General features: G+C 31.7%; 2 protein-coding genes across 2 annotated transcripts; both read left to right on the forward strand.

Annotated features, from left to right (window-relative positions):
• The first annotated feature begins 5155 nt into the window (after positions 1-5155).
• Positions 5156-10290, forward strand: LOC25483436 (G-type lectin S-receptor-like serine/threonine-protein kinase At4g03230). Its single transcript, XM_013612130.3, has 8 exons — positions 5156-6698; positions 7258-7752; positions 8061-8204; positions 8319-8530; positions 8630-8840; positions 8947-9184; positions 9303-9453; positions 9789-10290. The coding sequence occupies exons 1-8, from the start codon at positions 5309-5311 to the stop codon at positions 10089-10091; spliced, it is 3144 nt and encodes a 1047-aa protein (XP_013467584.2). The 5' UTR covers positions 5156-5308; the 3' UTR covers positions 10092-10290.
• A 3710-nt stretch (positions 10291-14000) lies between these two features.
• LOC25483437 (calcium-binding protein PBP1) lies at positions 14001-14528 on the forward strand. Its single transcript, XM_013612131.3, has one exon. The coding sequence runs from the start codon at positions 14081-14083 to the stop codon at positions 14420-14422; it is 342 nt and encodes a 113-aa protein (XP_013467585.1). The 5' UTR covers positions 14001-14080; the 3' UTR covers positions 14423-14528.
• The last annotated feature ends 5878 nt before the right edge of the window (positions 14529-20406 follow it).

A 20406-nucleotide genomic window follows, 5' to 3' on the forward strand; every position in this document is an offset into this window, starting at 1 on the left:
TTATTTAATATCTCTTGTTGAATCCATTACAATATAATAGATCAAAAAATACAGACAAAAAAGAACAAATCCAGCTAATGTAATTACCCCTAAAAAGAACATCATACAAATTTATGCGTGATAATGTGTAAACAATTGCCAACATTTTAAAGAGATTTCTTGACTCTTATTGATAGTATTTACAAATGAAATAACAATAGGATATTGTTTAATTTGAAATGTGAAATGAATTTGAGGATCAAATGGAGTCAAAGACAATCTCAAGATATAAACCTTTTGTCTAAAATTGCTTCACACGACCTTTTCCCCAAGCACATAATTCCTCATTTGGATATTACTACATCCGTTCCTTTTTAATTGTCACATTGACATTTTACACAAACTAAGACAATCAACAATTGATACTACTTTTGATGCAATAAGCTATACTTTTACTATAATGACCTTATTCATTTAATATTTCATTTTATATATTTCTCTCTCCGCAATAAATAACTAAGGATAATATTGGTAAAATAACATTTAATGTTGCATTGAACTTTGAAAGTGACAGTTAAATAAGAACAAAAAATTTCTGCAAAAGTGACACTTAAAAAGGAACGGAGGGAGTAATAAGGAATGTACTATTGCATAATCAAGATGGTTGGTCTTCTCAACAGTATTATTGGACGACCAATCTTTATATTTAAATCATGGCTCGGCCATCATGAAGAATTAATGGTATTAAGAAATTCTGGAGCTTGAAAATCATTAAGACTATTAACACCAAATGTATTTGGCCTATCAACACTTAAGTATGTTTTTGCCTCACCAGGAACAATATTAAACATTGTTTTTGGTTCCAAAAAAGTGTTGAAGAGACTTAACACTTTTAGTAGGCTAGGTTGACTTCTTTTAAAATAAAATAAAATAAAAAGAATGACGAGTTCTTCATTCGCGACAACCATAGTTGTTTTATGATGGTTGATTTTGGACTCCATTGAATTGATCACATATAGATTTTAAAAGCTTTTAGCTTGACATCCACAATGCGATCTAGGGCGTTAAATTACGTTTTGTAACAAATTTAAATAGTAAAATCTTTTAGGGTATAAATTGTTTCGTGATAAATTTAAATAACTCTTCATAATCCAACATTACAGAGTTGAACTTCACCAATGAAACACAAGAGTGTGTCCGTAGCCCGTGAAATTGAATTGTTCACCCGCTTAACCCAAATCCACATGCCCCAACTTGATTTTTTATTTGCGAGTTTGAGTGGAGTTGCGGTTCCATATCCACCACTAAGTGCTTATAAGGATAGATAAACGGGTGTGGGTTCCCGACATAAACTATAAATTTTGGAAAATGTTTTATGTACACCTTTGACCTTAAAACAAATAAAAAAAGTAAGTGATCTGATAGATGTAATATGTTGCTGATGTCATGTGAAGAAAAATCTTATAGCATTTTATTCGATGTGTACTAACTCAAGACATTTGGCTGCCCATATCAAAGAATGAACAACCTGCATCCGTTTGTCTCCAAGTAAACTCCACATGTGAGAGTTTTTAAAAAATAAGTGTTATCATTGTTCATAAATTATAGTTTTGTAGTTAATACTTTAATGTAATAGTATAATGCTTCATGTATCACTTGTCAAAAGCAACCCACTATAAAGTCTTTGCTCGAGACCTGAGCTAAACTGGTTGGCTGAGTTTAATAGTATTGATCTCGTGAAAATTGCACTTTAACATAAAAAGAAAAAAAAATATCCTCAGCATATCTGGCTAACCAATTATGATTTGGTACCAACTTTTGTGCTTCTAGTAGATTGCATTGTACCAAGAAAAGGTATGACTAGATTGTAGAATCATACCATCCAAATCTAAGGTTATTTTTCTTCATATTAATGTTTGCAGCTCATTTACAGTAATCTTTAGATTCGAGTGCCGTCACATTCAGCTAAAGTTTAACTAAGCAACAACTTGTTACATGGAATTTGATATTTTATTTTCGGTCAAATGCATCTAAAGGTCCTTTAAATTTTTCGTTTTTTTCAAAGTAGTCTTTAAGTTTCAAAAGTCTCAATCAAGTCATTTAAGTTTCAAAAGTTCCAGACAAATCCTTTTAGTTTTTGAATCGTTTCAAACAAGTTCTTTTAGAGGATGATGGTGATGATTCAGATGATAGCAACAAAGAAGATTATCCACCATTTGCCATCTAAAAAGATGACTAATTTTAAGTGGGTTTTAGGAGCCAGATTTGGTACCAAAGATGAAAGATGAGTTCAAGGAAGCAATTACCAACTATGCTATCTACAATAGAACTTGTTTGAAACGATTCAAAAATTAAAAGGACTTGTTTGAGACTTTTGAAACTTAAAGGACCACTTTAGAAAAAACGAAAAACTTAAAGACCTTTAGATGCATTTGACATTTTATTTTTCATTATTTTAATAAGATTTTGTGGATGAACGAACAATCCGAAACCGTTAAAAAATTGATTAGGTAGGTACCTATCCCTTCAATCATATAGCAACAACATACTTTAGTCAAGATGTAAATCTCCTAACTCTCTTTTTTGATTTAGTAAAAAAAATTGTGAAATTAGTCTTTATATTAGTTTTAAGGTCGATATAAAAAAGTGTTTAAACATTGAACTTTCTGATTAGAATTATAACAACATCACTTCTCACATGTCATTTTTTATTCACCACGTCTAAATGAGGAATTTAAGGTTCGAACTCCGACCCCTCTATACCACAGTATCCCTATACCTAAGGTATGCTCACCAGAATTGAGATACTTTGGACTTATCATAACTCCATTTTTCATATAAATTAATGCCAAATCAAAAAATTTCCATTACTATACAAATTATTTTGTGCCAATACTTGAAAGGGAGCTTCTATACCTCGAGAAACTTTCTCATGAATTCATCCCGACAGCAGGTTTCAGTTGTAACAAAAACAAAAAAAAGCTACCACGCACATAAATGTCAGTTACCATAAATTAAGGAATTGACTATTTAAATGGGTCGTGAAGGATTCGAAAATGGAGAAACCTCAGTTACAATTCCTTAGTTGTTTTTCGTATGGTTCTTAACTAAAAATACATATTTTTTTGGATATAACAAACTTTAAGAAAATTATGGATTTAAAGAAATGGTGAATTTAGTTAAGAACCATACGAAAAACACCTAAGTAATTGTACCTAAATTTTCTCCTTCGAAAATACTTGAAAATTGACATGCCAAAAATCCATATTTATATTTCAATCTAGACTTTTGACGCATTCAATGTCGGGGTTAATAGTATACTAAATAGAATGCACATTTCTTCTCTTTTCTATGATTGCATGACACAACATGCAATTCCAAAAAAATGAGTCAAGTTTACAATATGTACAAAAGACAGAAACAAAAATGCTTCTTGATTGAAAGAATACGCTAAGAGGATGTGGAAAAAAATTAAAATATGCAAAAGGAAGGGACCCAGATGAAGAAATATGAAATTGGATCCAATGAATTTGACCTCATTGTCCCCTCAACTTTGGCTATAATATATCAATCATATGGCAAATCATTATTTTTCTAGATCCTTTATGCTCCTAAAGTTTGTAAGATTTTGGTCTAAATCTGATGATGCCTTCGAAGCCAAGAAAACATATAATACCAAAAATATTTCTAGCAACAAACACTGAAGTATGTTGTTGCTATTATGTTGAACTCCACATGACATGGTTTTGAACCTTATATTTATTACTATTTCCCTGTCCTCTTTTTGTATGACAAGGAGAAACATAGCTCATTTCATGATCTAAGAATTGATACGAAGATATATAAATAAAAAGATATTGTATACGTTTTTAAATCACTATGTATACTCTATAAGAATTATAAAATTTATAAAAATAGATATCAACAATACTTTGTCTATCCAACAAATTGTCATGATGAATTATTTCACCAAATCTAAGAAAAGATAAAGAGAATTATAATTTTAATAAATTAACCTTATCAATTATTGATTCATTCTCATGTTGGAGAATCGGGGGAAGTCAGGAGCAACAACATATCAATTTTCTAAGACATAAAGGACGAAGACAATCCATCTCCATACAAAACCTAAGAGCATTGGATATATGTCTCTTCTCTCCTATATATCCAACATTTTACTTATTTATAGGCGATTTGAGACTTAATCAATCACGCTTAAAATCCAATAATCTCTCCCCACAAGTGTGAGATCCCACCTCTTCTATAACACGGTCTAGCTCCCGCTCCCCTACCAAACCGAATTAGGGATCTAATACTACTTGTTGTGGAGTCTGTAACGAAGAATTAAAGCTCATATTTATAGTCGTGGTCTACCTCTTGCCTTACATCTCTAAGCAAATTTTAACCTTGTTTGAAAATGATACACCAAATTCCATCGTCGTCATCAGCAATCATAGTTAAAACAAGGCTTAATTGCACTTTTGACCCCCTAACTAATTAAAATACAAAACAGCCCCCTATGTATTGGATCTTTGACAATTTTGGCCCCAAAGGCCACTTTTGACTTAGTCTTTGCTGACGTGGCACCCACAATGGTCGACACGTGGCACCTCACTTAAGGGATATGGGTGCCACGTCAACGAAGACTAAGTTAAAAGTGGCATTGGGGGCCAAAACTGCCAAAGATCCAATACATAGGAGGCTGTTTTGTATTTTAATTAGTTAGGGGGCCAAAATCGCAACTTTTGAAAAGATAGGGGGCAAAAAGTGCAATTAAGCCCTAAAATAATTATCATACTCAACCATGAAGAGTATAGTGACTTAAGACAAACCATTTCAAGAATTTTTACATTGTCTTTACCGACAATCATAGTTAAAAGGAGCTATCATACTGCATCATAAGAGTATACTTCACTTGAAGTTGAACTATTTCAAGAACTTTCACATGTCGAAATTCAAGTTGAAAACTTATTGTGCAACTTCCATGTTGGCAAGAAGCCTCTTCAACCACACTAACATAATCTCACAACACACTTTGCATCAATTTCAATCAACACTTGTGTACTAATCAACATCTTGGGACTAAAACTACTTATAATATGAAATGGAATGGAATGAGTGTATCATTTTACTTAGAATGAGGTTTCATTGTCATTATGAATAAATTATATTTAATTGTACCTAACTATGCGTCAATTACTCAACCAATAAATAACAAAAGTAGACTATTTATCTATTAATGTGAAAAGAAACTTTACTTAGGGTGGCCTTTGAATTCAACTAGTGGGAGAAACAGAAACCCCTCCTAAAATTGTGTGACTAACATAAGATGAACTCTAACCATTTTCTTTATTATATGCTAACCAGAAAGATAATAATCCTTAATTACTCTTCTAATCACATGTTGTCTATCTTCTGTTTATGCTTAATATTTTTCACTTCTTTTAACCATTGTTTAGCAAAAGATACCATAACCATTAACAATTTGATAAGAGATGGAGGAAAAGATACTCTCATTTCAGCAGGAGAAAATTTTGAACTTGGATTTTTCACTCCTAATGGAAGCTCTAGTATTGATAGAAGAAGATATGTTGGAATATGGTACTACAATTTGACTCCAAAAACAGTTGTTTGGGTTGCAAATAGAGATAATCCAGTTCAAGATTCAAGTGGTAGTTTTGTCATTTCAGAAGATGGAAATCTCATGGTTTTGGATAGTAGTGGAAAATCTTACTGGAGTACAAATCTTGAAACATCATCGTCTTCGTTACATAGGAAAGTGAAACTGTTAGACAGTGGAAACCTTATTGTAAGTGAAGAAGAACAAGAACATGGACAAGGACAAGGACAAGGACAAGGACCAGGAAAAGTGATGATTCTTTGGCAAAGTTTTGCAAATCCAACAGATACATTTCTTCCAGGTATGAAAATGGATGAAAGTTTATCATTAACTTCATGGAGAAGTAACGAAGAACCTGCATCCGGGAACTTTACTTTCGAACAAGATGAAAAAGTGAATCAATATATTATATGGAAGAGATCTATGAAGTATTGGAAAAGTAGTGTATCAGGAAAATTTGTTGGAAGTGGTGAAATGTCTTCAGCAATATCTTACCTTTTGTCAAATTTCACTATGAAAGTATCACCAAACAACACTGTTCCCTTTTTGACTTCATCACTGTATAAGAACACAAGGATGGTTATGAATTATTGGGGCCAACTTCGGTATCTAAAGATGGATTCGCAGAAAAAATGGTTGTTGGTTTGGGTTGAACCAAGAGATAGATGCAGTGTTTTCAATGCATGTGGAAATTTCGGTAGCTGTAATAGTAAATATGATTCTATGTGCAAGTGTTTACCGGGATTTAAGGCTAATTCGGTTGAAAGTTGGAAAAGTGGAGATTTTTCGGGTGGATGCAGTAGGAAAACAAATGTGTGTAGTGAGAATGCGAAGAGTGACATGTTTTTGAGCTTGAAAATGATGAAAGTCGGAAACCCTGATGCTCAATTTAATGCTAAGAATGAAGAGGAGTGTAAGATGGAGTGTCTTAATAATTGTCAGTGTTATGCGTATTCGTATGACGATATTGAAAAGGTTGCAAGGATGGGTGATAGTGGTGATCCTGTTTGCTGGATTTGGTATGATGATTTGAATAATCTTGAAGAAGAGTATGAGAGTGGCTGTGATCTGAATGTTAGAGTTGCATTTTCTGATATAGGTATTTCTTTTTATGCTACTTTATTCAATTCTTGTAATGTATTGGCATAAGTTTAACATTTAAGCAACCGATCGGAAATGAGTAAATCACCGAAATGGTTCCTGCTTCTGTGAGGCGCTCTCAGTTACATCCCTGAGATTTGTTATTTTTTTTCTTAAGCCATTGGTTTCAAATCCTCTCGCTCATATCCTCATGCTTGTTCAAATAAGTCGGTACAAGGTAAGCAGGCAACAAGCTGCGCCGCTAACCCTTTTTGGATGGCAAAACCAATCCTCTTAAATACAAACATTCATGGAACTAGGAGACAAAACATTGCTTAATTTATAATCGACGATTTAAAAAAGATGTGTTTGATAGATAAAGAGAAAATGAGATTCTTCAATAATTTTGGATTAGACTACCGAATATGTTAAGAATACCTATTTCTTATGTAGCACCGAAGGCGTGTCCGACACGTCGGACACATGTGTTTGGTGTCGATGTCTGCCTTATTTCTTTTTAATTATTTCTATATGCCATGAGTTATTGTTTCTAAAGTTCCAAAATTCTACTTTTGCAGAATCAACAGGTAGAAGTTGTGGGACTTGTGGCACAAACTTCATTCCATATCCCCTTAGCACAGGCCAACACTGTGGTGACCCCGTGTACTTCAATTTTCACTGCAATACTACCAATGCTGAGCTTCAATTTGAGACGTCCGGAAAAACTTATCAAGTCATAAGTATAAATCCAGAAACACAGAAATTCTTGATTCATCAAAAAAATGTACTTAACTGTGAGGGTCAAAGTTCTCTACTTCTCAACAAATCATCTCCATTTCATATTACCGGAAATTGCTATGTCGATCCAAGTACCTTTAGTTCTAATGCTCCTCTAAAACACGGAGTCGAAATTGAGTTAAGTTGGAAGTCTCCAATAGAGCCAATTTGTTCTTCATTGTTGGACTGCAAAGATTGGCCGAACTCGAATTGCAATACAACGAGTGATGGAAAGAAGAGATGCCTTTGCAATAAAAACTTTCTTTGGGATGGTTTCAAACTAAATTGTACTCGAGGTAATAACATTTATCTATTCTAAAAAAAGTTTTTCCCTAATGTGAAGTGGCAGAATTTTGCGTCTATCTCATGTAATTTTTTCCCATATTCGTGCAATTTTGCACGAAATCTTTGCTATTTATAATTATTTGTCTTCCATCTTCACGTTGATAAACATGCTCGTTATTAAAATATCACCACGGTCAAGGTTTTTATAATATCCTTGTGACTGCGACTGATGTTGTATCGGCTGCATTTGATTGTATTCTCAGCAATATCGACCACGATTTAAAACTTTGCACTAAATGACACATTTAATATCTTGCAGAAGGCGACAGATACAAAACAAAACGGCATCTGTCCTCACCTGTGATCATTGTACTGACTTTAGCAACTGTGATTCTCTTAATTATTCTCTCAAGTACTATTACATGTACATATGTGCGCAAACGGAGACAGTCCAAGACACAAGGTAATATTAACGATCTCTAAAACTCGTTAAATATAATATTTCCCCCAGTATTCTATGTGATTGCTTAGGTAGTAACTTGTTACTTAGATCTTCAGTGTATCTTTTTGACTTCAGAAAACAAGGGATATGTTCAAAAAACCTCAGGCATCAACTTGTATGACAGTGAGAGATATGTTAGGGACATGATCGAATCTAGTAGATTCAAAGAAGATGATGCACAAGCTATAGATATTCCACATTTTCATCTTGAAAGCATACTTGATGCTACTAATAACTTTGCAAATGCAAACAAGCTTGGACAAGGTGGGTTTGGTCCTGTCTACAAGGTAATTATGAATTTTTTTTTTGCTTATGATTTTCATTTTGAAATTCATGGTAACGCAATATTGATAGAAATGAACAATATTTTCGAACACTGTTGTCAGGGAAAATTTCCAGGTGGACAAGAAATTGCAGTAAAAAGACTTTCAAGTTGTTCTGGACAAGGTATGGAGGAGTTTAAGAATGAAGTTGTTTTGATCGCGAAACTTCAACATCGAAACTTGGTTAGACTTCTAGGTTATTGTGTTGAAGGAGATGAAAAGATGTTAGTATATGAATATATGCCAAATAGAAGCTTGGATGGTTTCATTTTTGGTAAGAAAATTTCTTGTAAATATTCTGTTTTCATTATTTTTTTCTTGTACTTGAAAAGTTAGACTAATTTACAATGTTATGCCCCTTATGAACAACAACATACAAGACAAGAAGTCGTGTGTTTTATTAGACTGGGATACGCGCTTTAAGATTATATTGGGGATTGCTCGAGGACTTCTCTATTTGCACGAAGATTCTAGGTTGAGGATTATTCATAGAGATCTGAAAGCAAGCAACATTCTACTAGACGAAGAGAAGAACCCTAAAATCTCAGACTTTGGCTTAGCGAGGATATTTGGAGGAAAAGAGACGGTAGCGAACACAGAAAGAGTGGTTGGAACATAGTAAGTTCAAGTTGTCATTGAAACAAAATTACTGCAATATCATTACTTCCTTACAGTTTACAAAATGATTCAAAATGTATGTATTATTTGATTTACTTTCATAATTTGTGTAATGCAGTGGTTACATGTCTCCAGAGTATGCCCTTGATGGACATTTTTCAGTGAAGTCCGATGTTTTTAGCTTCGGTGTTGTGGTACTTGAGATTATTAGTGGAAAAAGAAACACCGGATTTTATCAAGTCGAACATGAATTGAGTCTTCTTGGATATGTAAGTGTCTCGAGTTCTACTAAGATGTCTAGCAACATACTACGATAAACGTTCAATCACTGTATCTGATCACTATGAACCGTTGAATTTCATATGATTTTCAACCATTTTGAAAATAGTATCACCACATAAAAAATGAGGCCCACATCAGTTAGCGGGCATACGCGAATTTTAGCAAAAAATAATGAGCTTTGTAGCATCGACACTTCTGATAGAAGACGTGTCTAATATCTGATACGTGTCGACATGACACTGACACATGTATTAAAAAGAATGATGAGAAAGTTTGTTAGAAAAACTTCATACAATTGATTGATTGATTGATTGAATTGTAGGCATGGCATTTGTGGAAAGTAAGCAGGGCAATGGACTTCATAGACCAAACACTAACATGCAATGAAGAAGAATGCTTAAAATGTGTGAATGTGGGGCTACTATGCTTACAAGAAGACCCAAATGAACGTCCTACAATGTCAAATGTGGTATTTATGCTAGGAAGTGAATCTAATACTCTTCCAACTCCTAAGGAACCAGCCTTTGTTATTAGAAGATGCCCTTCAAGCAGAGCATCTACATCTAGTAAAATTGAAACTTTTTCACGTAATGAATTGACCGTCACTTTGGAAAATGGTAGGTAGCTTACACTCTTAATTTTGGTTTAATTGAAATAAAATATTATTTGGTCCTAAGTTTAATTCTTGGTCAATATATGAATGAATATGTAACTTAGGGGTCACAATGGACAAGATCTGAGTAGGGTACTATAATATTAATATTTTTTGGTACAAACCCTAATGTAATCTTATCTGCAAGAAATATTTTTTATTTTTATTTTTATTTGATATATTTTGTCATTATTTATTCGTGTGAATGGGGGAAATAGGAAACTTCAATAATTTCATGTTTGGATAGATTTGACCAATTGTTATCCATTAGTGTCATAGTTGCAAATGCCAGAATGACTTTCTCAATTAAGAATAGATTCAAGACTGTGTGTGAGACTGAGCTATATTGGTCAACTGAGACACATTCAAAGTTTTGAGGTCTTTAACTATTGGTCATTTTCTCTTTCTTTTTATTTTTACAATATTATTGGTCAATTTCTATAATAAATCAATTAAGAAAATTATATGTCATTCTAACAAAATTTATTTGCCTCAAATTATATGTCATTTTATAATATCAATGAATCATTGATGCTTATTTTTTCATTATGTCCTTTATTATTTATTAGTTTATCTTTTTATAATTTTTATAATTTATGTTTATCATACCACTAATGAAAGATATTTTTGTAAAATAATTCATAATTATTCTTTTCTATACAACGTTAATTACATTTTTCAATATATGTGAAATTATTAGAATGACTTTGAGACGGATAGTTAGTATATAAATTGTGATGATGAAAACATTGGAAACAATTTACTATAAAAAGGTCGTTTCAAAGAAAATAAAATACTAAAAGGAGGGGGTTTGAAAAGAAAAATGCGGAAGACACCATTCAAACGTTTTCTTTTTAGAGGAAACACCTGTTAAACGTTGTCTTGTAAAGAAAAGCATTTTTATTTTTTTTAATAGCTAAGGAAAATCTTGTTAAATTGTTGTTTGTTAAGCTCCTTTAGGTCTTTTGTTTAAATGGAAAAACTTCTATAAGATGGATGTATATTGTAAACTGCAAAGCTATGGAAATAGTACAAACTAAGTTAAATAATTATTTTTAAAAAGTTAAATCATTTTTTATATTTGAAGGGAGAGTTAAATAAAGGTTTAATTACACTTTTGGTCTTACCATTTTGATCAACTCACGAAAATGATCTTATCTTTTTTAAATCGAACAAAATCGTCCATAAACTATATGTTTTTTGCAGTTTTAGTCCTATCTCCCTATTTCCAACTCCATAAACGCACAGAAATGACAGTTTTAGTCCAACCACCTATGCTCAACCATGAAATAAACAAAAAATAAAACATATGGGTACAAGGAAACTACTTTATTCAGCACACTAACCTAATTTCCGAGACATGTTACATACCTGAAACATGTCTTAGAAATTAGGGTTTTTCTTGGTTCAAAGTGTAGACATTTCCGGTGTCATATTGTTTATGAGTCACATTTAATTAACATAAGAGAGAAAAATAAAATGCCTAGAAGTCCTAGCTCAACTGGTAAATGCCGAAATTGTAAGGCCGGATGTCATGATCCGGATTCGAATCCAGGACCTCACAGTTGTGTGCGAGTTTAATTTCAGCGGTTTACCACTTCATCTAAGAGAAAAATAAAATATAAAAAGTGGAAGAATTGGGTCTGAAGTAAATAATATACTAAGCATTTTCATGTTCAAAAAGCTGGTGCTGAGGAAATTTAACTGGGGTTTCCGAATTTCATCCTTATTGAATTCACCGACATGGCCCTCTTTGAACCCAACAAAGCATGACAAATTCCAATTCTTTTAGTTGAGCTCGATCAAGATGCTCTCTTTTTCTTAAAAATAAAATAAAATGAAAGTTCTTCATCTAAAGTGAGAAGCTTCAATTGGTATTTTCCTACTTATACGTACAGACACCAATTAAAAAAATGTATAGAAATATTTGTGGATGTACTCTAAAAAATAGGAAAATTCTTTCATACTCTCCAGGTTTGGTGGGTCTTGGTACACTGTATTTATTATATACATTTGATCAAAATTACTTTGAATTAATTTGTTATTACTTTGAATTAATTAAATATAAAAATGAAATGACATTATGTGATTAAATGTTACAGATGTACCAAATAAAACTCTAGGTACAACCTCCCTCAAAACAAAACAAAAAAACCTACCTACAAGGGTAAATATTACCATGAGTATAATGGTGAAATCATCAAGCTAGATATGCATGTATAACTTTCTGCTATTTATCTTAATTGTTAGACTAGTATAGTTGTACCCCTAAAAAAAGTATTAAAATTGTAGTCATTTAGCAACAATCTAAGTAATTTTAGCAAAAAATATATTCTTATTTTTTTTATCTTATTTTACTATATGTAGCAAAAATATATTGATCCTTTTCAATTGATATGTTCTCTTTTTTTTTTATACTATTAATATAAAGTAATTTTGTAATATAAATCTAATTTTTAAGGTATTTTTATAAAATCATTAAAATTGATTACATTTTTTAATTCGTATATTATTTGCTAAGCTACTTCTACATAATACCTATGTTCCTGTATCAGTATGTAAGACTCTTTTCTACTACTTTCAACCTTGATATATAACCTCTTTGAGTAAATCACGAAAAATTAAGAAATCTGATTCTAATATTAAATTTATCGACAATTTGTAATATTTTTTGCATTAAATATTGCAAAAAACATGTAACATTATTAAGGATATCATGGTAAGGAAATAATTGATGCAGTTGAAAATTTGAAATGGATATTATAAAAAGAGACAAGTAAAAAACTGGAGAGATAGTTTTATATTTCAAAAGTAGTAAAATTTTATTACCCCTTCTTATAAGTTAATTTTCATGCCTTAAGATGCATTAGTTAGTTTTTTTTAATAAAAATAACTCTGATTGAATTAAGATAATTAAAAGATGAAATATTTTTATCTTTTAATAATTTAGGTATAATTTAAAACTTGTATGGATAGGAGCTATGTGTGCATGTATGCAACTATTCCCTTTCAAAACTCTCATGTTGATTTTAATCGAAGGCAAGTTATTAGGGTCGCTCGTACGTTAGCGAATGTAGCTCCGATTTATGCCAGCTCTCTCTAGTTTATTCATGTACCATTATATATTTGTACTTTAATTGCCGATGAAATGGATTAAGTTTGTTTCCCTCAACAAAAAGAAAGTTAACTCAATGGTTAATAAATTTCTATCAAGTGTAAATTATTCTGAAGAATCTGAAGCTATAATTAATCGTACTTTAAAGGTCTTTCTAATAGGGCACTTGTTAATTGTACAAAAATGAAAATATTGGCAAATTTTAAGTAAAAAAATTACTTTTTAAAATTTCAATGCATCATTTTTAAGATCAGATTTCTTCTTTAGACTTCTTAACAAATGCCCTAAATAAATAACCAAAATATGCACTTTGTATTAATAGCTTTCGAAAAAAATATGGTAAAAGAGGTAAATAAAAAACAAAAATTATACTTTGTATTTTTTATGTTTTTGTTGAAAATTTGCATTTTCTATTACTAGCTCTTGAAAAAATATGGTAAAAGAGGTAACTAAAAAACTAAAATTAAACTTTGTATTTTTTATGTTTTGGTAGAAAAATTGCACTTTATATTAATAACTCTTAAAAAAAAATGGTAAAAGAGGTAAATTAAAAAAACAGCATTAATCACTTTCACAAAGGGAAGTTCATTACTTACACCATAAGACTTTTAAAATGACAAATATACCCCTTACAAACTTCTAGGAAACAGGGTAGCAGGTGTGGTTTCTTGTCCACAATCAAAGCTGATGAGCGAATATTTCTGTTTCTTTGCTGTCATCCAAACAGGGTTCATTTACTTCTCTTTCCTTCCACCTTCTTTTTCACACTATTCTATTCACATATATAAATACCATTCTTCATTCAACAAACTCACATCAATATTCAAAATTTCATTTATCTTTAACAATGGCTACCAATGGTTTTGAAGACTTGTTACCAGTGATGGCAAACAAGCTAGGTGGTGAAGGTTTAATAAAGGAGCTATGCAATGGATTTGAATTGTTGATGGACAAAGAAAAAGGTGTGATAACATTGGATAGTTTGAGGCAAAACGCTGCTGTTTTGGGTTTACAAGATTTGAAGGAAGATGAACTTGTTGGTATGATGAATGAAGGTGATTTAGATAGAGATGGAGCACTTACTCAGATGGAGTTTTGTGTTTTGATGTTTAGGTTGAGTCCTGAATTGATGGAAGAGTCTTGGTTTTGGCTTGAGGAAGCTCTGCAACATGAACTTGGTTCCTTGTAGTTTCCTAGGAACAATAATTTATGATGTTTTGTTCTTCTCTTTATGTTGTTACAGTTTATCTTATTGAATATATTGGAAATAATAATTGACATTTTTTGGGTATACATATACTACTTTGTTTTTAAATTTTAACAGATGCATAGAATAAATTTATTTGAAATTTATTTGGTAAGCATTATGGTTTTTGGTTGTTCATGGTCATTAGGCCAAAAAGCCTTTTTGTTTAGTAAGTTTTTAATCTAGAAATTTGAAGAGGGAAATTTGAGTTTATGAACAGGGGAAAAATTTAAGAGTTAAAGGAGGCTAAAAGTGCAAAGGGGACAAAACATAGGGGCTAAAATCAAATTATTTTAATTAAGGGGTTAAAATTACAACTTTTGTAAATATAGGGGACCAAAACTGCTATTAAGTCAAATTTAATAGGATAATTCTACAGCAGAGTGAAGAGGGTCCAATAGGGTCTAGGAATGTAATCTAGGGGTAAAGCGGGAAAACTATCCTGCTTCTCATCTCACTATCATCTAATAAGTGTTGGTTTAGAAAGGAATGCTAAAAACATTTTAGTGTAACATTTTTTCTTAATACGGATTGGATGTGGCCATCGTAGCATTCAGCCAGCTAAGGTCGGCATCTTAAAAATGTCCGATTAAAGTTTTAGATTTGATTTTCTCTTATGATAATTTTGGTGGGTATACTTAGTTTAAAAAAAAATAATTGTTTGATCCATGTTTAGAAAAGTCAACCACTTATCAATAAGATGTGCACAACCTTTCATATTTGCGGGAGGATGTAAGTCAATTAAAATGTTGTTATAACGATCCTCACCCGCAAATACTTCAATATAATCATCTGTATGATCTTTCAACTCTTGAATAAGATGTGTACGAATCATGATATGATTTTGTTCGGCCAAACCCATGAACTCGACTATAGCCCGAAATCCACAATGTCCATCGCCTAAAACATCCACCATTTTTTCAATAAATGGAAGCATGAAGCGTGACATATAACCAATAGGCCTAATAACCGGGATAGCCTTAGGCTTTGGATACCAAGAACGTGGTGGAAGTGGGGAAAGTGATGTTTTACCAGACGAGCACATTTTTTTCTTTTATATAATGATGTTGTTGGTGATGGTGACGGTTGACTATCCAGATTTTGGGAATCAACAGCCTCCCACGAAAAAGGGATCCGACTAGTCGTCGAAGTGATCCCAACTACCTCAAACATTGGCATCTTGTACATGTTGGTTTTGTAGGTGGAATCCATAACCAAAACCGTTGAAAATTTGTTAAACAACTTAACGAATGATGGATGAGCCCAAAAGATATCTTCGATTGTAGTACTTTCACTTTGTGTTTTTGAGAAATAAGCATAGTTGTGCTCCTCCAACTTCGAGATTAGATATTGCAACAGTTTCTTGTCGCCTCTATTTGCCTTCCATATTTGTTGACGTTTATTGTACACTTGTTTGACATTTGTCATGCAATGTGGTCTTTTGTTCTTCAAATTTATCAAAATATTTCTTGGAAGCATCTTGCTCTTGGTCAAGTCACGTACAATCTTCTTGTCGTCCTCCTTTAATCTACCGGTAAGAATGTGTCCTTCTAAACCCGGCTCCATCCCATGGTTGTGAACTCCATTGAGAATGTTCAATCCCCATTCCTTTGTTTGCCTACTTTGATATCCACTAACCATAAACAAGCACCCACATTTTCTTGAGCCCGTTGTCGCATGCTTCGGTTTTTTTTTTCGACACTTTGTGAGCTCCACTCCTTTCACACAGTACTAGGCGGACACATGGGATTGATCAAGCTTGATCTTTGTGTGACAATTGTAAATCCCGCCTTATTTGCTTGACGACGTGCCCACTCAAGCAATTTTTCTCTATCTTTCGACTTAACGTCATCGGAAAAAAACATAATCGTGTCAACTTCGTGGGCTTGAAGTGGGAGGACACTTCAACATATTTAGAAGCGTCAACATGGACAGAAGCTCCATCAATGTTTGGTTTGGCTTCAACCTTAGGCGGTTTGACATCTCCGAAAATTTCGACAAAATTTGGTCTTGTCTCTCCTGGAACATCCTCCTCGTTCTCTACAATAATTAAACAACACAAAAATATAAATTAACAACTAACTAATGCATAAACATCAATGTCATAATGAATTAAAACAAAAAAAAAACAAAGTTTTTTTTTTTTTTTTTGAAAAAATGGCAGTCGTTGTGAAAAACATTTTCACAAGTATTTCCGGGTACCTAACTACCGAGCTTTTCCTCGGCAGTCAAGTACCGAAATTTACTTCGGTAGTAAGCTACCGAAATTTACTTCGGCAGTAAGCTACCGATGATTCCCATGATAGGGTTCTACGTAACTGACGTAGAAACGCATAACAAATCCAAAAAATAAACCGATTAAAATGCTCAATACCTGTTTATTTACGTTAAAAGTGTGTTGATACCTCCTATGTTTGATGCTTGAATGATTTTGGAGCAAGATTTGATGGAAAAAAAAAAAAAGAATGGATTTGAGGATTGGATGGAAGTGGTATGGAAGTTGATGATGAAATTGTGTGTATGGGCAGGTTACTGTTTCATCTGATGAAACATATTTCTCGGTAGTTAACTATCGAGGTTTTCCTCGGCAACTAACTGCAGCCGGTTTTTAAATTTCTCGACAGTTATCTATCGAGGGGATAAAAACGTATTTTATTTATGTGTCCCAGCCTTATGATATGTGTCAACAACAATTTTCCTATTCAATATAGATTGGACAGTGAAAAAGTTATCGATTGCATGCAGTCATTAAACTTGTGACCGTACAAAAACTTGATGACCTGATCCTTTTCTTTTTACAAATATACTAATTAAATAATGTTGAACTTACTTAAAAAAAAAAATATGTTGAACTCACATGAATTTCATTAATAAAATAAAGTGAATGTTTTTAACACTCTTTAATTCTAATATAATAGTGCTACAAACAATAACTCTGAGAATATAGGCTTGGGCAAAACAAAACTGCAAATAGAATTCAAAATTAGCAAGATGTCTAAATTAAAGTTATTTTTGGGCTTAATTTTGCTTTTAATTATCACATGTGGTGGTTTAATCCCTTTTTTTGTTTGAGAATGATCACTTAATTTACAATAACTTATGTATTTTAAGCGTGCCAACATTATGGCTTTATCGTTTTTTTTCTCATCTGATAAACTGCTTTCACATATACTTCTTTTTCTTAGTTCTTATCTGACACTCCTTGCGTTTGAGAGACTAACCTTTGATTAATACTCCCTTTGATCACATTTATAAGTAAAAAATCACTTTTTAGATTCATTGAATACCTAATGTATTTGGTATATATTATAGACCAAATACATTAGGTGTTGAATGAACCTAAAAAATAGTTTTTTGTTTATAAATGTGTCCGGAGGGAGTATAATTCATTTTAAGTTCTTCAAGAAAAAAAAAAGTTATTTTTCGACTTACAAATGAGATAGAATATTCTTTTTTAATAAAATGAAACAGAGCGCTAATAAAATCTACATTCATCGTAGCGAGTAAAGAGCGTCGATGACATGCAAATTAATAATATGCAAAGATAGATGAAAATCCATAGAAACAAAGATTGAGATGCCATAATAAAATAAAATCATAATTTTAAAGTTTGAAAATCCATATGCGAATGAATCAAAAGGATAGAAATGTAATAGAAAAAAGATGATTGATCATATCGTTACATGAAGTTAAACTTAATGAACTACAAGTGTATTTGGACAATTAAAACAAAAGAAACCAATTTAGACATAAAACAAAAGAAACAAATTTAGACAATAATTGAAATTCAATTAATTAAAATAATAAAACATTGAGTTAAATATAATATTTAATTTAGAAAACAATCTTGCTTCACAAACCATGAAAATAATAATAGAAAACTAAAGGCTAAAGTGTACTTTTCCCCTTTAAGTTTTAAAAAGTTGCAATTTTGGCCTCCTATTAAACAAAATGATAAATTTTGTGCCTTATATTTTAGCCCCTTTGCAATAGTAGTCTTTTTGTCCAATTTTGACTTTTCAACGCCTATGTGGCAGGTCACGTGTGTAATTATTAAATTTAAAGAAAATAAAAAATCTACATAATCATTTTTTAAATTAAATAAATTACAAAAGAAATGGAAAAATTAAAAATATCACAAAAATTGAAGAAAAAAAATAGAAAAGAAAAGAAAAAAGAGAAAGAAAAAAAACTTGAGTAGAACAACAACAATTGCAGCACTTCCAGGTTCCATTATCCTTCAAATTTCAATTTATTTCCTTCTTTAATTTCAATTCCAACCCCAATTGCAGTACAACAACAACACCTTGTTTTCTTCTTCTTTGCTTCCATTATTCTTTCTCACAACTCCATAGAAGAGAAATAAGAAAAAAAAATTCAGATATGCAATTCATTCAGCCATGTTTCTTCTTCTTTCAAGCATCCGTCGCAAGAGCCGCAAGGTTCATTTTACCGCCACACCAAACGTCCGTCGTGTGTTGATGAAGTTAATGAGTTAAGAAAATGAAGAAGAAGGAGATTGATGAATCTGTAGAGAGAAAGAAGGTTTGAAAGAATCATGGAAAAAGAAGATGAATCCGTTTTTCTCTTTTTTCTTTTCCTTTTCAATTTTTTTTATTTTTTTGATTTTTTTTTAATTTCTCATTTTATTTTTAATTTATTTAATTTAAAAAATTATTATATGGTTTTTTTAATTTTTTTTAATTTAATAATTACACACGTGGCATGTCATGTAAGCGTTGATCGAGTCAAAATTGAAAAAAAGACTACTATTGCAAAGGGCTAAAACATAAGGGACTAAATTTGTCATTTTGTTTAATAGGGGACCAAAATCGCAACTTTTTTAAACTTAAGGGTGAAAAATTGCTCTTTAGCCAAAACTAAAATACATTCTATATATAGAAAATTATAAATGAACGGAAGACAAATAAACAACAAATCGCGTTGTTAACTCTTTTTAGATGAAAAAATTGGTCTTCTTAAACACCATATTCTTAGACTTAAAAGAGAGAACATTTATATACATGATCATTTAAACTCTTTGTAGAATGTCAACAACCTCTAATATTAGAGGATAAAAAAAGGTTTTTTTTTACTAAAAACAGAAAAAACCAAGTTAGACATAAAATTGAAATTTACTAATTAAAATAATAAAAAATTGGTAGAAAATCTAGAGTATCATGTCTTTTACTTCAAATTCTCCATCAATCTATTTGGGAATGATACTTTCAAATTTATAAACAATGTCAGGCTACATCTCAAAGTCGATGCGGGACTTTTTTTAGTGCTATTTTTCATGCTTCTAAAGATTTAGAAGAAGAAACAATGTATAAAAGAATAATTCAGCGTAATAATGTTATAAGCAAGTATGAACTTAGCTTATTTGGTAAAAGATAATGTACAATTTGTGTAGGGGTTGAGGTTCGAATCTCGGATACCTCATTTATTCATTTTAAAGTGAATTTCTCTAGCCAATGTCTCATGGATGTCTTTTATTTTTTGTTACGATCATAGAACATGTTATCATTAATTATTTTAATTGCTTATAGATACACATAGATATATGAAGTTTTTTTTTTTTTTTTTTACGAAAATAAAACGATATTCATTCATTCAAATCGATAGAGTACATCATATACAAATATCGTTAAAAATGTAAAGGGTAAATCTGCGAACAAACTCACATCACCCAAGTTAATAAAATACAACGGCAAAATGCCTACAAATAATATGATAAAACTTAAGTCACCGAAATATTCATGCTTCCGGATCTGCAACGTTGACGTCCAAATCATTGGTTGAATTTGTAATTGACTGATGTAGATCTTTCAATAAGAACTAAACAAACACCGCGACAAGACGCGAAATCAAACGCCGTCCGAGACGACGAACAACACAGCGCTGCACTTAGACGACGAAATCACAAA

This window comes from Medicago truncatula, chromosome 4, assembly GCF_003473485.1.
Source record: "Medicago truncatula cultivar Jemalong A17 chromosome 4, MtrunA17r5.0-ANR, whole genome shotgun sequence".
NCBI lineage: Eukaryota > Viridiplantae > Streptophyta > Magnoliopsida > Fabales > Fabaceae > Medicago > Medicago truncatula.

What these genes read in the sequence shown, in the direction of transcription:
- LOC25483436 (XM_013612130.3), top strand. Translation starts at nt 5,309, where the DNA reads ATGAACTCTAACCATTTTCTTTATTATATGCTAACCAGAAAGATAATA. An exon ending in CTTGGATGGTTTCATTTTTG is followed by an intron (nt 8,841 to 8,946) that starts GTAAGAAAATTT and finishes ACAACATACAAG; the next exon opens with ACAAGAAGTCGTGTGTTTTA. An exon ending in AATTGAGTCTTCTTGGATAT is followed by an intron (nt 9,454 to 9,788) that starts GTAAGTGTCTCG and finishes ATTGAATTGTAG; the next exon opens with GCATGGCATTTGTGGAAAGT.
- LOC25483437 (XM_013612131.3), top strand. Translation starts at nt 14,081, where the DNA reads ATGGCTACCAATGGTTTTGAAGACTTGTTACCAGTGATGGCAAACAAG.